Below are 17,391 nucleotides of genomic sequence, written 5' to 3' on the forward strand. Positions count from 1 at the left end.
TTCAAAAAGCAGAAGGAACAGATAAGAAGAGGTTGCTGAACACCTTCCCTCACTTTTCCTTTTCCCTGGAACCTCTTTTCCAGAGCTATTTTTCCCCCTGTCGGACTTGGAGGTTACTTCCAGACCACCTGTTTCTTGAATCATTCATCCTAGTTTGTTTGGGGAGATCAGACAATGTGGCTATTTATTGAGCATTCATTCTAATTTATTATTTCATAAAATTTATATATTGCTTGACTGTAGATAAAATCTCAAAGCAGTTGTTTGAAGGGAGATTAGACAATGTTGCATCAAGCAAATGCTTCCCCACATTTTCCAGTACATCTCCCCATCACTTTCCCTTGTGGCAAAAAGTCCAATTTTGGAAGGAATTGGGTTTGCTGTACAAGTTCTCCAAATCAACTTTAAATGCATGCACTGAATTTGCCACTAAGTGACTGAATCACACATGAATATAGTGACAGTCTGGAAGCACTCTGAGACTGGAAGAAACTCTCACCAGCGCGTTGGAGAGAAATGGTTCCTCAACCTCCTTTCATATGTTCTTTTTGCATTTTAAGCCACCTACTTCATTCCTGTTCTATAGGAAACTGGCACAATCAGTTAAAAAACACAAAAATACATACATAAATTCAGGCACCAGGCAAAAACATGTAACAAAGGTGCCAGGCAAGTCTCCCTCCACAAGTGGGGAGCCACTGCAGGAAAGGCTTGTTTTCAAGTCACAGAGGAGACACACAAAGAAGGGCCTCTGATGATGATCCATAATAACACCATAGCATGTCACAGGAATCTACACTGTGTCCTTATACAGTTTTAACATCCACAAAAGTCTAGAATTATCAGCAAATTTCATGTGAGAAATAAATCTTTTTATGCAAGTTAGCTAAGACCCAATGAAGTAAGTACTAAGGTGCGCATGGAAGTCTATTGAAATCAAAAGAGTTAAGCAAACATTATGTATGTCGGAGATAATGTGATCAGTGTTTGAACTACAATTGTTAGTATTGCAGTTAAAAGGTACTAAACCAGGCATAGGCAAACTCAGCCCTACAGATGTTTTGGGACTACAACTCCCATCATCCCTAGATAACAGGAACAGTGGTCAGGGATGATGGGAATTGTAGTCTCAAAACATCTGGAGGGCCGAGTTTGTCTATGCCTGTACTCAACAGTATAAATACCAATAACAGATAACCAGACTGTACCTTCATGACATCGCGATAAGACTGTATAACTTCAACGTCTCCTTTGTCATTTTCTTCTTCTACTCCTTCATCCAGAGCCTCATAACCTTCATCTTTGCTCCCATCAGCTTCTACTGTGTTGGTCATATGATCAATAAGCTGTTCCAAGGGAGGGCTTAGCTCTCGCTCTTCATTCTCTTTCAAGCCATAGTCCAGTGCTTTATAAATAATAATTCCCAATGATTCTATTACCTGAAAAGAAAGATTACATCATTTTAGATATATTGGCACTAATATTTTGCTATTATTACCTGCTACAATATCAATCATGAAATACATTTTCTTCTATATCACAGTTAAACAGGAAGATATAAAATATAGCACAAAAATGTAAATATCACTATTAATGAGATGCCAATATTCAAACTCTCTAAATCCTGCTCCTTCTGAGGGTTGTTTTGAAACCACAAGAAAAGAATGAGGTATGTTAGTGTATGCATTTAATGTTTACACCTTGAACACTGAGACAATGTAACAATGCTGAGCTTATTAAGGTAATAATAAATAAGATGTACAGTGGTACCTCGGGTTACAAACACTTTGGGTTACAAACACTTAGGGTTACAGACTCCGCTAACCTGGAAGTAGTACCTTGGGTTAAGAACTTTACCTCCGGATGAGAACAGAAATTGTGCACCGGCAGCACAGCGGCTGCGGGAGTCCCCATTAGCTAAAGTGGTACCTCAGGTTAAGAACAGTTTCAGGTTAAGAACGGACCTCCGGAACGAATTAAGTTCATAACCAGAGGTACCACTGTACACTATAATTCACAGAAAACAAATGGTTACATTTTTATATTACATGTTCAGCAAATAGGGTGCTGCATACTTTAATATTAAAATGTAGTATGACTTTTACTGAAGTAACAGCCTTTGTGCCATTTCAGCAGCAGCGACTCTTTCTATAGGATTTCCCCTGCAGGGCCAGTCCACTCATGAGGCAAGGTGTGGTGACTGCCTCAGGTGGCAGAACCCACAGAGGCACCAGATTCCAATCTAGAGCTTTATTCTTCCCCTTGTTCCTGATGTAGATGTTCACTCACCCCTTCCACTCTGGTGGGAAGGGGGGCACCATTATGTGGTTTGCCTCAGGTGCCAAAATGTATTGGGCCAGCCCTGAACCTGTGCACCCCAAACGGAAGTGGGGAAAGATCCAGAATGGGTCCCTACAGCCAAGTGGGGACACAGTTTATTACCATTATTATTAGAATTCCAGACTCACTTGCAAAAGCACACTGCCCCCAAAAACCTACAGGATTATGGGGTGGTCAGGAAACAAACATGGGTAGCAGAAAGTAGCCTGCAGAAGCAAGCTTTTAGGAATTGTTAGCCTAAAGAAGAACTTCAGTGCTCTAACTTTCTGTTCTCCAGCTTGGATCTGAAAGTGATGGGGTTGTGACAAATTAGATTTGGAAGACACGTACTTTCAGTTGAACATCTTCCAAGTCCAGTCTTCCTCCCATAATAGGAAATGACATCATGGGCTGAAGGGGTGAACAAGCCCACATATTCCAGTCCTGAGCAACTTGATCTCAGCTATGAACATGGCTTCCTAGGACCCTATCCTGAGCCCAAGATAAGCAACTACAGTGGCTTCAAGGTTGAAACAAAATAATTGCAGGTGCTGAACATTTGCCATTGCAGCCCTTCTGTTCAAGCCAAGAAGAGAGATTGTGCTTGATTCCTCTGTAACCACTATTTTATGGACAGCTGGCACTGATATTTCACTCTCTCTGCTTCAGTTGCATTCTTCCAGCTGAGGGATGGATGTGCCCCAAACCACACCTTCTTTTGCTACAACTGACCTGCTTAATGGCAGGCTTGGTCTGGAAACATCTAGTTGGCACATTTTTCTGTTTGGTTTAATAAAGGTCATGGACAAATGAATTATTTTTAGAAGAGTAATATGAGAAATATTGGTGTTTTAATTCTCCTGATAACTTTTACTTTTTGTCACTCTGTTCCAGTAAATGTTATTGTTTATAGGCAATGGCCATCTACAGCATGAGCACAAATCACACATTTCATCCACCAGACCAGGACAAATTCTACAACGTCCAGAATTTAAAAACATTCATTCTAGTCAGCACCCCTGGGGTTTGGCACTTGCACTATCCAGAAAGGTTGCCCTTATTTTTCTTGCCACTAGTGCAAACAGTGCCACCCTATAGCTGATGCATTTATGTGATTGCCAGTCATATCACAGACAGTATATGATTTCTAAAATGAACTTTAAAAAACTATATTTATTTTTCAGTCATTTTGAAACACGTGTTAATGTTTATAACGCATGCCATCCTCCCACACTTATTACATATAATAGGGCATTGTCTATGTGCTTGCCCTCTTCCTGAGCTTGTTCATGTTCATAATTAAAGTGACAAAGCTCCAAGGCATAGCTGTACTTATAAACATTAAAAAGGCTGTTTTTCTGCCACACTTGTAATTATCTGACTTTTCCTTGGAGCTGGTCATCTCTTTATAAGTCTGAGGCCCAAATGAGTCTGCAGTCAAGAAGAGTCAGAGTAGCTCCAAATATCTATGTAAGTTTCTAAGGAGTGGGATATCATCTATAATACAAGTACTCTTCACCCTGCCGTGTTAAAGGACCTGCCAAGTTCTGCTACACTTGATTCTTACGTTGTTTGAAAACTAAGGCTCTGTATGTGCCATACATATAAGCACACCACACCCAAAGGAATAAAATGAACTGTAGTTTGTTAAGGGTGCTGGGAATTATAGCTCTGTGAGGGGTAAACTACAGTTCTTAGGATTTGGGGGGGGGGCTTAATGTATGGTGTGCACACTGCTTAAGTTTTCTAAGTTGCAGAAAAATTATACCACAGCAAAAGCAGTTAAAAACATTCTATTAAAACCAATCAAAACATTCTTCTGCCTAGCCCTCCATGTATCCGTTATACATGTCAAAGGAGGTAGCAGGCAGGCCAGTCCCACATACTATGTTTGTGCATCCAGCAGACTATCAGAAATGAGAGTATAAGCAAATAATCTCTCTTTTATAATAGTCTGTTTAATATGCAGGCATTGGTGCTGGGACCAGAGAGCACACAGGTGTTGGCGAGGTCAACAGGCACAGTTCTGCTTCTGCTTCCACAAATATGCTGCAGAAGTGAAGAGCCCTACAGCATAACTGCAACAGAGAAAGAGAAACTTTTCTGTTAGCATTTTTCTAATCTCATATTTCTCATCTTCTGCTTCCACAGTAGCTTCAGAATTAAGAAATATTCTTTCTCCAAGGTTAATTTCTATGTGAAATAGTCTAACTTATACTGATTAAAATGTTTTCGTGAATGGATAGGACAGGAGTTTAAGAAAAATCAAATGAGATACTGCTGCCTGAAGATTCATCCTAACTGAAATGTCCCTATGACTGCCCCTGAAGTCACAGCAAAGGAAGAAATAATGTTTTCCTAAAGTCTCTCCTCAGTATGCCATCAGTGTAGTTCTACAAATGGTAAGAGAAGTTCCTCCACCCTCATATTTCTACAGATTTTAAAAGGTTTCCATGTATATAAATAATTGCATTTCTGTTTTAAGCACACTACAACCAAACATCTTATTGTAATATACTTTCTGTTTGCAGCAGACCTTGATGCAACCAGATACCTGTGTAACACATAAATAGTCTCATTTGATTGTTTGCTACCTCCTCCCCAATTTCATCTTAAGACTGTGACCAGGTACAGTTTCCAAGGCTTCAACATCAACAAAAATAACTTTTATTCCTCCGCCCACTAATGGTCTATTTATCATCTGGTCTAATGAAAAGTACTGGAGAACTTGAAAGGTTGTACATTATTTTGTGGTGTTTTGGATGGCCTAATAAGGGTATTATCCTAATGTTGATAATGTAACACAGCAGCCCTACAGATGAATTGTTGTTGTTTAATAACAGAGTTAACTTCCATTTAGGAGTGTTTTCATGCATTCACAGGTGTGTGATAAAACACTACAGAGGAACAAGTCACACGATCCAAAGAGTCAGATTTTTCAGGTTGTGGTCCTATGTACATTTACTTGAGAGTTAGTCCCACTGAATTAAATGGGGCTAATTGCGCTGTGGTTAAACCACTGAGCCTAGGGCTTGCTGATCAGAAGGTCGGCGGTTCGAATCCCTGTGATGGGGTGAGCTCCCGTTGCTTGGTCCCAGCTCCTGCCAACCTAGCAGTTCGAAAGCACGTCAAAATGCAAGTAGATAAATAGGAACCGCTACAGCGGGAAGGTAAATGGCGTTTCCATGTGCTGCTCTGGTTTGCCAGAAGCGGCTTTGTCATGTTGGCCACATGACCTGGAAGCTACACGCCGGCTCCCTCGGCCAATAATGCGAGATGAGCGCGCAACCCCAGAGTCGGTCACGACTGGACCTAATGGTCAGGGGTCCCTTTACCTTTACCTTTAATTGACAATGTAATCCTATATACTGTATGTCTATTTAGAAGTAGAAGAGATGTGTATAGGATTACAATGTCATTTTGAATGTCCATGACATTGCTATGCAGTGGTGCAGCAAAAAACTGCTAGCACATTTGCGAAGCTAAGCCAAGCCGATACAGTTTCAAATTGGATGGGGGACTGCATTGAGATTCCTGTAATGCAGGGGGTTGGTCTAGATGACCTTTGGGGTTCCTTCCAACTCTACAACTCTATGATTCTATATTAAAAGACTTATTTAATGAATCACTAATGAAAACCCATATGAACTGGACCCTGCAATCATCATTTGAGGCCCTTTTTCATGTGTCTCCTCCATGAGAAGTCCAGAGGGCGGCAAAAGGAGAACAGGCCTTTTCTGCACTGGCTCCCCATTTGTGGAATGTTCTCCCTGGGGAGGCTCATCTGACACCTTTGTTACATACTGTTAGGTACCAGGCAAAAACATTCTTCTTATCCCATACCTTGGGCTAATTAAACAATCTATGGCCTTTTAAAACTGTTTATGTGTTTGGGGGGAGCATTGTTTTTGTTTGTTACGATGGTATGTATTTTTATATTTCTATATTGTAAACTGCCCTGTGATCCTTGGATGAAGGGTGGTGTAGTAATTAATTAATTAATTAAATGAATAAATAAATAAATAAATAAAATACATTTAGTTTATTCCAAAGCCAAAATAATCAAAACAGCAATTCCAGTAGCACAGACATTATTCTCTTTGTTGGCACATCACATTTCTTCAACATCCTTGAGAACAGTATGCACAGGAGGAATTAATCTTTGTTTAAACTCTTCAGTTGAAGGACTGTTAATACTTCTATTTGGAAAGTACTCACGTGAACTCCCTCAGTAAACCAAGAAACAAGTTTTATTAGAAAGGAGGAGTCAGGAAAATATTTAAAGTGCATTACTTTCTTGGTTTATTACCTGTTTAATGCTTACTACGGTACCTATTTAATGATGAATATTAAGCCAAGAGTTCAAGCGAAAGTTAACCTGTGTAACTATACCTCAGAGAATATTCAGGGCACAAAGTCTGTAGATTACATTTTCTCATAAATGTTAGCAAATAGAAAATAATGCAGTCAGACAATTAGAGTGTTTCATCTAGTGCAAAGTTCATTGACATATTTTTTCAGTGTCTGTGCAACATATATCTATGCTAGCACTAACTACGGCAGAAAGCGAACCTTTTGGGAGATAAACATATCTTGTACCCCTTTTTAAGGTATGTCTGCAGTGATTATAATTCCTAGTATTACTGTTAGTCCAAACTGAGTGCAATTAGCTGACATATCGGTCATCATATCATACCATATCTTTAAGGTGCTGCTGGAAGGAATTTTTTTATTTTGTTTCGACTACATCAGACCAACACGGCTACCTACCTGTAACTAATCATATCATGGATTAGCTGAGAAAATGCAACAAGCTGTGGTACAACCAAACAAGGATATTCAGATTGTTGACAGGCACAGGAATCTATCTGTACTGGATCACAAAAAAGTAGTGATGCTACCAGTGCTATTTACACTCAAATGCACAAAGTCACATTATTCATAAACTAGTGTGTCTGTTATCAGGCAATGAAGAATGTGGACACTGGCATAATCTTGTCTCCAGGACATACCACCTTTACAGTTTTTAAAAGCAGATTGGTAGATATGTACTTGCAAATATACCATTTCAATGTCTCCTAAAAATCCACAAGTGATGGGATAAGATCTTATTCAGTAGTAAGGCAGAACATAAATTTGCTCCTTGTTCTGCTGAACAACAAGTCCAAAAGAGTTTAAAAACCATGATCTGTCTACTTGGGAAAGTGAGGAAGTGATACAGGAATGAGAAAGCAAGTGGGAATACCAAGCAGAAGGCACACAGCTTCTGGTATGCACAGCAGGTATTTGTTGAACAGTTACACCTAACTAGCAGACTTAAACATACCTTGCATCCAAATTTCTCCTCACAGCTTCCTAGTGAACTTTACAACTCTACTTAATCTCCTTCATGGTGTGCGAGCAGAAAGAGCTAACCCTTTTATTTAAAATTAAATGTACACATTTTTTTATTTAAAAAATGGTACAATGAGAGATCATAAAAAGTAGCAGCCCTTAAGCAGAGTAACACACACAAAAAGCAGAGTATACACACAAACACAAAAGTCATATAAAGACCAGCAGAACTGGGCACTAGATAGAACAGAGGCAGCTTTCACTGAATGTTGTATAAATAGTAAGGACTATTAAAAAAAACTTCTTAAAAAAGAAACATCAATTAATATGAAAGCACCAAAGGATGTCAAAACAAGTCAATTAACTAAGCTGCATCTGGGGCCTCAACTCTTTTGATATTTTAAATATCAATGAATAATTCCAGCTCCTGAATTATAGAACACAGAACAGGTTGGTTTTTTGTTGTTGTTTCATTTCGCTAATCCTTCTGTGTGAATTTTTTTCTAAGTCTTCCACTGTGGCGGTCTAAAAGTGACTGCAGAATAACCCAGTAGTACGACTTCACAATTTTTAGTTCTCAGGCAGAGGTCTTTCTCAACCTAGCTACCAGAGATCCGTTAACTGGCAGTGCTAGGATTAAGTCTAAAACTTGTGAATATAAAACAGATGCTCTACTTCCAACTTATTGCTCCTGTAATGTGGTCCTAGTACAAGCTTTGTAAATGATGCCATAGCAGACCAAAATGTGGGGAAATTATATTTAACACTGTGTGTACTCCTCAAAATGGCTGCTTTTCTTGCTTTCTGTTCTCTGCTTCTGTTCTTGAGAAATGTTTTGTCTCTATGCACCAACTCACTGAATGCCTTATATATCAGGCCACATCATTTTATCAATATATCACTCACCTTCTTAACAATTTTGTTGGACAAGTCATGATTTCTATTTTGCAAAAATAGGTTACTGCTAAGGCTGAACTGAAATCAAGATAACATTGTAATGTCCAATAATCCACCTGCTGAACATATTCACTTGAGAATTGCTCCTCTATATGATTGGCAATTACGGACATTCACATAAAATACTAGTCAGTATGTTTAGCTGTATTCTGCAAAAAGCTATGAGAAAACATTCCATGGAATATCTGCATTCACTGAAGCTAGAATTACCCTGAATTTTCAGATGAACATACAACACTCCATTACTTCCAATTTGAGGATGACTTTGACTGAAATCTAGTAATGGCCCTGAAATAGTAAATAAATGATAAGCTTAAAATAAAATTTATTTGGTCTTTCTAGAACAGATTTTCCCTTCCTTTTTTTAGTTAGCCAGCTAGGCTAAGAGACATCCCTTTGTTGAGTATGAATAGAATTAAGAATACTTCCCTGCACAACTACAGTGAGAGGCAGTGTAAAAGAAATAAATAAGGCAACAAGCACAATACGGTATTTTAAAACAAATATAAAGAGATTTAAGGTGGGGCTAGTAAACCTCCTAGCAGAAGTAGTAGCATGAAGCAAGTTCCTTAAGGAGAGAGGTGTAAGTTGCTGTACTGATTGAAGACAGTGTCCATAGTACTATCAAATTTTATATATATGTACATGGTCAATTGCCAAGAATACCCAACAGTCTCGTTTCACCTCAAAAGAGGAAACTTCCCCAAATTGAGGGGATTGGTAAAAAAGGAAGTTGAAAAGCAAAGTTAAGAGGATCAAATCTCTCCAAAACGCTTGGAAGCTGTTTAAAACCATAATACAGTGGTACCTTGGGTTACAGACACTTCGGGTTACGGACGCTTCAGGTTACAGACGCTTCAGGTTACAAACTCCGCTAAGCAGGAAGTGGTTGCTCCAGGTTAAGAACTTTGCCCCAGGATAAGAACAGAAATCGCGTGCCAGCAGCGCAGCAGCAGCTCCCATTAGCGAAAGCACGCCTCAGGTTAAGAACCGTTTCAGGTTAAGAACGGACCTCTGGAACAAATTAAGTTCTTACTCCAAGGTACCACTGTATTAGAAGCTCAGCTAGAATGTAAACCACAGACCAGAAAAGGTACCACCTGAGTCAAGAGCTGCCTGTGTGCTTAGTTAATAAGCAGAGTCAAAGAAGCTATTAAGGACAAGAAGGTTCCCTTTAGAAAATGTAAAGGTTGTTCAAATGAAGAGAAAAAAAGTAACACAAATGCTGGCAAACAAATCCAAGCAGACAACAGGGGGTGCTAGAAAAAGAATCTAAGGAGCACACAGTTAAACATTAAAATTATATTTCGTGCATGCACACGAAAGCTCATACCAAAATAAAAACTTAGTTGGTCTTTAAGGTGCTACTGAAGGAATTTTTTTATTTTGCTTCGACTCAGACCAACACGGCTACCTACCTGTAATTAAAATTATAGGGAGTCTAGCAGGGATGTGGTAGGATATTTGGATGACAAATGAGCCAGAGGTGTGCTAACAGGAAAAAAGATGGCAAAGAAGCTGAATGAAGATGTAGTCTTCACAGGAGAATATATAGAGCAGCTCCCAGAGCCTGAACTGACTTTCACAGGAAAAAAGGTAAATAGTGGCGACAAAAGATGCAATTTTAGGTATTACTAACAAAATAAAAACATACAAATCATACGGTCTGGATAGCATCCACCTGAGAGTATTTAAAGAACTCAAATGTGCAATTGCTGTTCTTCTAACAAAATTATGTAATTTGTCCTTAAGATTAGCCTCCATACCAGAGGACTGAGGGGGCCAATATAACACAAATTTTCAAAAAGATACCCAGGGGAGATAATTTAAATTGCAGGCTTGTTAGCTTAACATCTGTTCTGGGGGAACTGGCTGAAAGCATTGCTAGATACAGAACTACCAAACGTACAAGTCTTGCTGAAGCAGATGCTGGGAATTACAAGTAGGAAGAGCACTGTCGCATTCAGGTCCTATTTGAGGGCTTGCCTTGGCACCTGGTTGGCCACTGTAACAATGAACACTAGCTATAGATGATTCGTCCTATGTAATAATGTTCAAAATAGAAAGCAAAATGTGTTCTACAAACTTTCATTAAAAAGGCTGTCCCAAGCAGCTTCCATCATCTGCATGGCATTCATTAATAAAACTGTATTTATAATACATTACATAATTTAACTGAATGAGGATTTTGCTCTCTGCTGATAAAAAAAAACCCTGGAAAATCCTTAATGCTGCTAGGGAATCTGCTTAATGCTATGACATGATGTTATATTACTTAACTGTTCTAAATAAAGTAGGGGATCAAGTTGTAATTTCAGATAATTCAGAGAACCAGATTATTATTTCTTCGTTTGTGCAATCATAGCCAACACACTGCTGCTTACAAACAACATTAACAATTAATTTTACCACTAAAATACTAAACATTCAACTACTAAGGGTATGTTTTGCACTATCAATTTTACATTAGTGACTGGATACTTAATGCACTGTTATAATATTCACTGTAATTGGATAGGATGTCACACAGCATTTCTAGGATCAGGCCACTAGTTTCATTTTAAATCTCATAGTTGCTAAGTATTGCATAAGAGTTGGATAATTTCCTGAAACTTTCCCAACTACAACAATGTAAAAAATCTAGTGGGAGTTTGTTTTTCCTAAAATATGTTAGTGATGTAAAAAGCTAATTAAAACTGAACTGTGTCCTAACAATGTAAACATTAGAAAAGTTCACAGCGTCAGCTATATCCAAGAACATATGCAATGACCCTGAATCTTGGAAAATTATTAGAACAGAATATTTCATTTCTGTCATATCATGAATGACATCCAAAGGCACAACAAATATTTTGAAGCTTATGATTATATTATAAATTACCGTATGAATATATTATAAATGTGGTGTAATGTAATGTTCTCAGTCTCTTGGAAGAAAGCATTATATCACCATTGCTATTCCCCATATAGGTTACTTTGCAGCCTACTGGTGCTGGATCTGTACTAAGTGCATAAACTGAACAACTCTCTCAAACTCTCTCTGAAAAGACCCCAAAAGAATTACTTCTTATGTTAAGCAAGTGGATTATTGCAAGTAAAAAAATATAAAGTAAGCTTTATATGTACAGCATTTCAAACAAAATAACACCCATGGTTTTGTGTGAGTTTTTAATGATGCGTTTCATGATGTGAAACAGTTTTGACGATTAAATATTAGTTTTAGGATGTTTAGTGAGATGTAAGCTTTCACCCTTACAACTTGAATGGATGGCCAGCCAAAGGGTATTCAAGGTCATAGAAAAAAACCTGATCAGAGTAGCCATCAATTCTATTTTAACAGTATAATCATGGATTTTAAACAGCAGTTGTCTGTTCCCAGCATTAATCCAGTATTTCACTTTATCCCCAACATCCCGAGGAATGATAGTATCTGAATAGTAAGCAAAGTAGTCACTGGAGGCATAAGGATGAATGGGTGCCTAGTAAACAGGATGAATGGGTGCCTAACAAGTCAGATGGATGAATAATCTCCTTGCAGGATGAAGCTGAAAGTGCAACACTTCGTGATTGCTAAAGATAAGCAGCTGACTGCCCTAATTAAATTGAAGAAGAATGGAAGGAAGGAAACTAGATAATACGCTCTATTGCCTTTGCAGCCCTTGCAATTGGATATTAGATGGTTAGAGAAAACAAGTCCTCATGCCTTTTTCATAAGAAATTACCATTTCTGAATCACTGGTGTTGAATATTTGAACAATTCACTTGAAACTGTCAGCTTTGTCAGTCTAGGCATGAAGATTATAATATACCTGAACGCCTTATTTATTATTTATTTCAGCTGTTTATATATATAACTGAATCAACAAAGTTTCTAAGCCACATACAATAATATTTCAAAAAGCATACAGTGGATAAAACAATAAAAATTAATCATACAAAAAGAAAACTTACATAAAATGCCTGCTAAAACAGAATGTTTGCTTAAATAAATATAATATTTTTTAAAAAAATTACACCTTGCTCTTCCCGATTTGAAAATTGGGCTCAGGGTGGCTAAGAACAAATATGAAACATTAATTAAAAGCGACTTAAGAGCTTAAAAGCAGCATAAAATACTACGCAAGTATAGCATCCATGTAAATAAAATTTAAAAAATTCAGGGTCATTTTTTGGGGGAAACCCAGTTTAGTAAACGTCAAGTAATCGCCAGGGCTAACTGGCCATGTTTGGTCCTGCTAGGGCCAGCAAGGAGACCAAGGAAGAGTTTAAATGTGGGGTCCCAAAAGGGTTTCTTCATAGAAAAAGGAAATGGAAAAGGGAATGGAGGATCAGGCTAATTCAAATTGAAGGCGAGGCAGAATAGCTCTGTCTTACAGGCCCTGCGGAAGGGAATCAAGTCCTGCAGGGCCCTAGTCTCATGGGACAAAGCATTCCACCAGGTTGGAGCCATCACTGAAAAAGCCCTGGCCCTGGTGGAGGATAATCTGGCTTTTTTAGGGCCCGGGACCCTTAGGCTATTATTATTCATATTATTATTCATGGACCTTAGGGTCCTCTGTGGGACATACCAGGAGAGGCGGTCCCGTAAGTACGGGGGTCCTGGGCTGCATAGGGCTTTAAAGGTCAGAACCAGCACCTTAAACCTGAACCGATTCTCCATCAGGACCCAGTGCAGCTGGTAGAGCACTGGGTGAATATGCTCCCATGGCAAGGACCCCGAGAGGAGCCTCGCTGCAGCATTCTACACCCACTGGAGTTTCTGGGACAGTTTCAAGGACAGCCCCACATAGAGCGAGTTACAGTAGTCAAGCCTGGAGGTGACAGTCACATTGATCACAGGCTTGTGGCCTGCAAAGAACATAGTCTTTGATTTCTGGACAAACCTGTGTTTTATTCAGAAACAAATTAGCAGCCTCATAGTTTTAAGTAAATAAAATAAACAATTGTCATTTGTGCAAAGAATCAAACTTGAAACAAATAAAATTACCGGTATTCCTTATAATTGAAAATCCAGTAGTGATGAATGAAATTAGTATTTTTAAAATCCAATGCATGGCACAGCTAATTATAAGTAGTTACAGAAACTAATTAAAATAGCATTTGCAGTCACAAGGCACATACTTTTAAAGATCTCAGATAAAGCATACTTCTGACACATCAGCAGCATTTGCACCATACAGAAATGCTTTGGCAAACAAAGAGAAAGAGCACTCTACCACAGACATAGCTAAAAGTGCAGCACTGAAGAAAAGGTCTGCTGTACAAATAGCCAATTGTAATTAATGCACAATGACTAGTCTATGAGATACAATCTCAGGAGATCTACACCTGTTCTTCAGGATTTTGATCGTTCAAGCTCATATGTCTCTTAGGCTGATGGCAACATGAATCCAACAGCATTCAGCTAACTACACAGGGGAGAATGCCCTCCTCCCAACACCCTTACTATTTCATTTCCAAACGAAACTAAACGAAATACAATAATGCATATACTGTACAATACAGGGTCATCTCTAATAGTGTCAGCCTGCCAGTATAATGGATTTCTGCCCAAGCAAATGGAACTTCCCCTTCCTCTCTTCTGCCATGTGGCCCCCATCCCCACCCAAATCATCTTTAAGCTTCTTCATCTCCAAAATCTATATATATATAAATGTAAAAACTGTGAAAGAATCCACTTTTCTCCATAACCGTTTGACCGATTGTCCTGAAATTTTGACACAGTGATCCAGGCCACTCCCCGAGTGTTGTTAGAAAAAAAAATCCCTCAAATCTCACACCTCCGCAGGTACAAACCTCTTTTTCAACAAAGTAAAACAGCACCCTCAAGTGGATTTCCTCCCACAGTACACCCCCTCCCTTCCTGTGAAATCTACACCACACCCACAAACCCCGCCTCCACCACGAGATCCACCACTCACATCCATCCATCCGGCAGAGGTGTTGAAGACCAAACCAACTGAAAACAGCCCTTTTCCAGCAACAAGGCCCAACATTGCCAAGTGGAGGTAGGGGCCTGCCTGGGGGGGCGATGGGGGCCCCCGAATAGGGGGCAGGGATACGTAATGGGTCAGAACAGGGTGGGGGGAAACACAGGAATGAAACCTGCCCTCTCCACAGTATCTCACCTCGACTCAGGGGGACTCTGAGGCTCAGGGGGATCTGAAGGGGGGCTATTACCCTCCATTTCACAGACTAACGCACAGCAACGCGTGCAGGGCCAGCTAGTGCTTTCATATAAACATAATGTTACAGTGGAAGTTCATGTATCAAATAAACATGTTGAACTTGGGAAGCTTTCCTTCTTTTAATTTCAACTTTTGCAAAAGTTACATCTGATTGTACATAAAAAGTAGTGGAGATTAGCCTTAACTTTCATGAATTCATCTAATCTTCTAAAGCCACCTAAGTCGGTAGCCACATCTTGTGGGAGAGAATTCCATAGTTAATTCCGTAGTGTGAAGTAGCACTTATTTTTGTCAATCCTGACTCTTCCAAGACTCAGTTTCATTGGATGTCCCTGAGTCCTACTGTTATGCGAGAGGGAGAAAAACATCTATACCCACTTTCTCCACAACATGCTATTTCTATTTCTATTTCTATAAAAAAGAAAAAGTATTTCTATTCCACTCACATGGCAAGCTTCTTTTTGTTTCTAAATAAGAACTATCTTATTTTATGCATGATGTCATATGACAGGAGCTGTAGCAGTGAATAGTATGGTTTAAGGTCACAATGAATGATTCTCTATCTTTTCCAAGTTCTGGTAAAACACAGCTGATCTTTATCACCAGAAAGTACAGAGATCTTCCCACCACTATTAGTAATTAAATGTATTTCTAGTGTATTAAAAATAGTGACAAAAACCAGGGGGCAGTTGCATGTTAAATCTCAGCAGCAGCATAGCAAGCACGGGGGCATCGAGATGCAGAAGCCAGCGTATGAGTCAGAAACAATAACTACCCAAGTCCCTAAATCCTAGAAACTCAGTAGCCAAATCAACGCCTCCAATGAAAACTGATTACTATCAAATACCCTTTTTACCAAAAGAGAGAACTCAGTCAACAGTAGCATTGTCATGTGAGAGAGCCCTTGAGGCAAGGTGGTAGAGATACGGATCAGCCACACAAGACTTCCAGTTTACCCTGACCAACAGGTGAGGGCAAAAGCTACAAAAGAACTCTAGAGAGAGGTTGGATCTTGTTCTTGATAGAAACTTTATTTTCCCTGACAATTACGACACAGTGGCTAGAATGGTTTTAATGTAGTGGAAATCCTATGTCCAAATTCTTGCAAAGCTCACTACATTGTTCGAGCAAATTACCATCACTCAACCAACCTCTCTTCCAAGAGTATTTCGAGGCTAAAATACCACTCTAAGCTCTATGGAGGAAGGGCAGGATACAACTGTATCAAATAATATGTAAGAGCTCCTGGGAAATTTCCCTAGGGTTGGGTACAGCTGTAGACACTAAGTGGAATCATACAGATTTCTCTCAGCGCTAAAAAGACATAAACATGGGTCAAACACAGCCCTCATGTACTTAAAAAAGCTCAAGTTTTTCCTATGAGAAAATAACTGACAAAGCTGTGAAATCAGCATGTGTGAATTAAACCTGACTTTCAGAGCTTTAAGGAACAGTGGGAAACATTTTGAAATGCTGCTCATTGAACCCTTAGTTTTTGGAGGTGTAAGGAGCAGTGTGAAGCAGTGTTCGAAACTCCCATTGTTCTAAGTGCATTTTGCAACATGGAATTTCATTAGCGTGAGCAGTTTCTGAGCTCTGGGCGCAGCACTGCACCTAAAATTTCAAATTAAAATTGCAGAGTGGAAGGAAAGGAAGACCTTTTTCTGGCTCCCCACTTCCAGTTACTCATTGAAAACTGGAGAAGAGATCCTCTTAATAATATTAGGGGGGTGGGCAGGGGAAGGACTAAACCATGTTTATTCATTTTCAGCTTTGTATTCTTATTATAAAAAAGCGCACCTAGACATTCTGTTGTTGCACCCATAACCTAGGTTTAAGGTGCCATTTAGCCCCTAGCTTTCATATCACAGTTTCTAACACTAGTGTGAAGCTGCTTGCAGGAGGCTTTCACGTAGACCATCACAGAGACAGTTGATGGTGCTGGTCAAGGACAGCAAAAAGCTGGGAAAGTTGGGAAAGCTGAAAAAGAGTAAGGGCTGCTCTGATTGTGGACTGCTTGACCCTTTTGCTCTTCCCTCCATTGCACCATCTGCCTAGCCAAAAGAAGTCCTTTCCCTGCTTAGCATTTGCATTTTGAAAGCTCCACTGCTTGAAGCTTTCTTCTGTATTCAGAGGGGTTGTGAGCTCACAGACTGCACACATTTCTCTCCCCTGTGGCAGTGCTCTATCTTAGCATATCAGTCCTGATACCTAGGAGAGCTATATATAAATGCCCTAAGATTCACTGCACTATTGTATCAAACAGAACAAACACTTTTACAAGTTCTTACCTCTGTTTCTGGACGGTGTAAATATTCTGATTTACCTGAAATGAAAAACAAAAATTAGTTATTTTCACCTTTTAAAAATAAACAATCAATTCCAAAAAAAAAAAGATTAGAAAGGATTAGAAAAAAATCTGATGCATCCTCCTTCCCCATGTATACTACAGCTCCCATCAACCATGGACTATTACATTTCCCTATTGATTGCATATTGCAGATGACAAGAGAAGGAGATGATCCTTTCACTTTGTACAGGCACTTAGGAATAGAAGAAGCTATGTTGCTTCTTTCTTTCTAAGAACCCTGTG

At 39.2% G+C, this 17,391-nt stretch overlaps 1 protein-coding gene across 2 annotated transcripts in view; it reads right to left on the reverse strand.

The window, feature by feature from the left end:
* SPIRE1 (spire type actin nucleation factor 1) overlaps positions 1 to 17,391 on the reverse strand; it is a 92,000-nt gene that overhangs the window by 63,531 nt on the left and 11,078 nt on the right. For both annotated transcript variants that reach the window (XM_035125596.2, XM_035125597.2), the window contains exons 2-3: positions 17,090 to 17,124; positions 1,209 to 1,439 (exon numbers count right to left, since the gene is read on the reverse strand). In XM_035125596.2, the coding sequence (XP_034981487.2) occupies positions 1,209 to 1,439; positions 17,090 to 17,124 (266 nt within the window). The remainder of the gene's footprint in view (positions 1 to 1,208; positions 1,440 to 17,089; positions 17,125 to 17,391) is intronic.

This window comes from Zootoca vivipara, chromosome 8 (genome assembly GCF_963506605.1).
Source record: "Zootoca vivipara chromosome 8, rZooViv1.1, whole genome shotgun sequence".
Taxonomy (NCBI): Eukaryota; Metazoa; Chordata; class Lepidosauria; order Squamata; family Lacertidae; genus Zootoca; species Zootoca vivipara.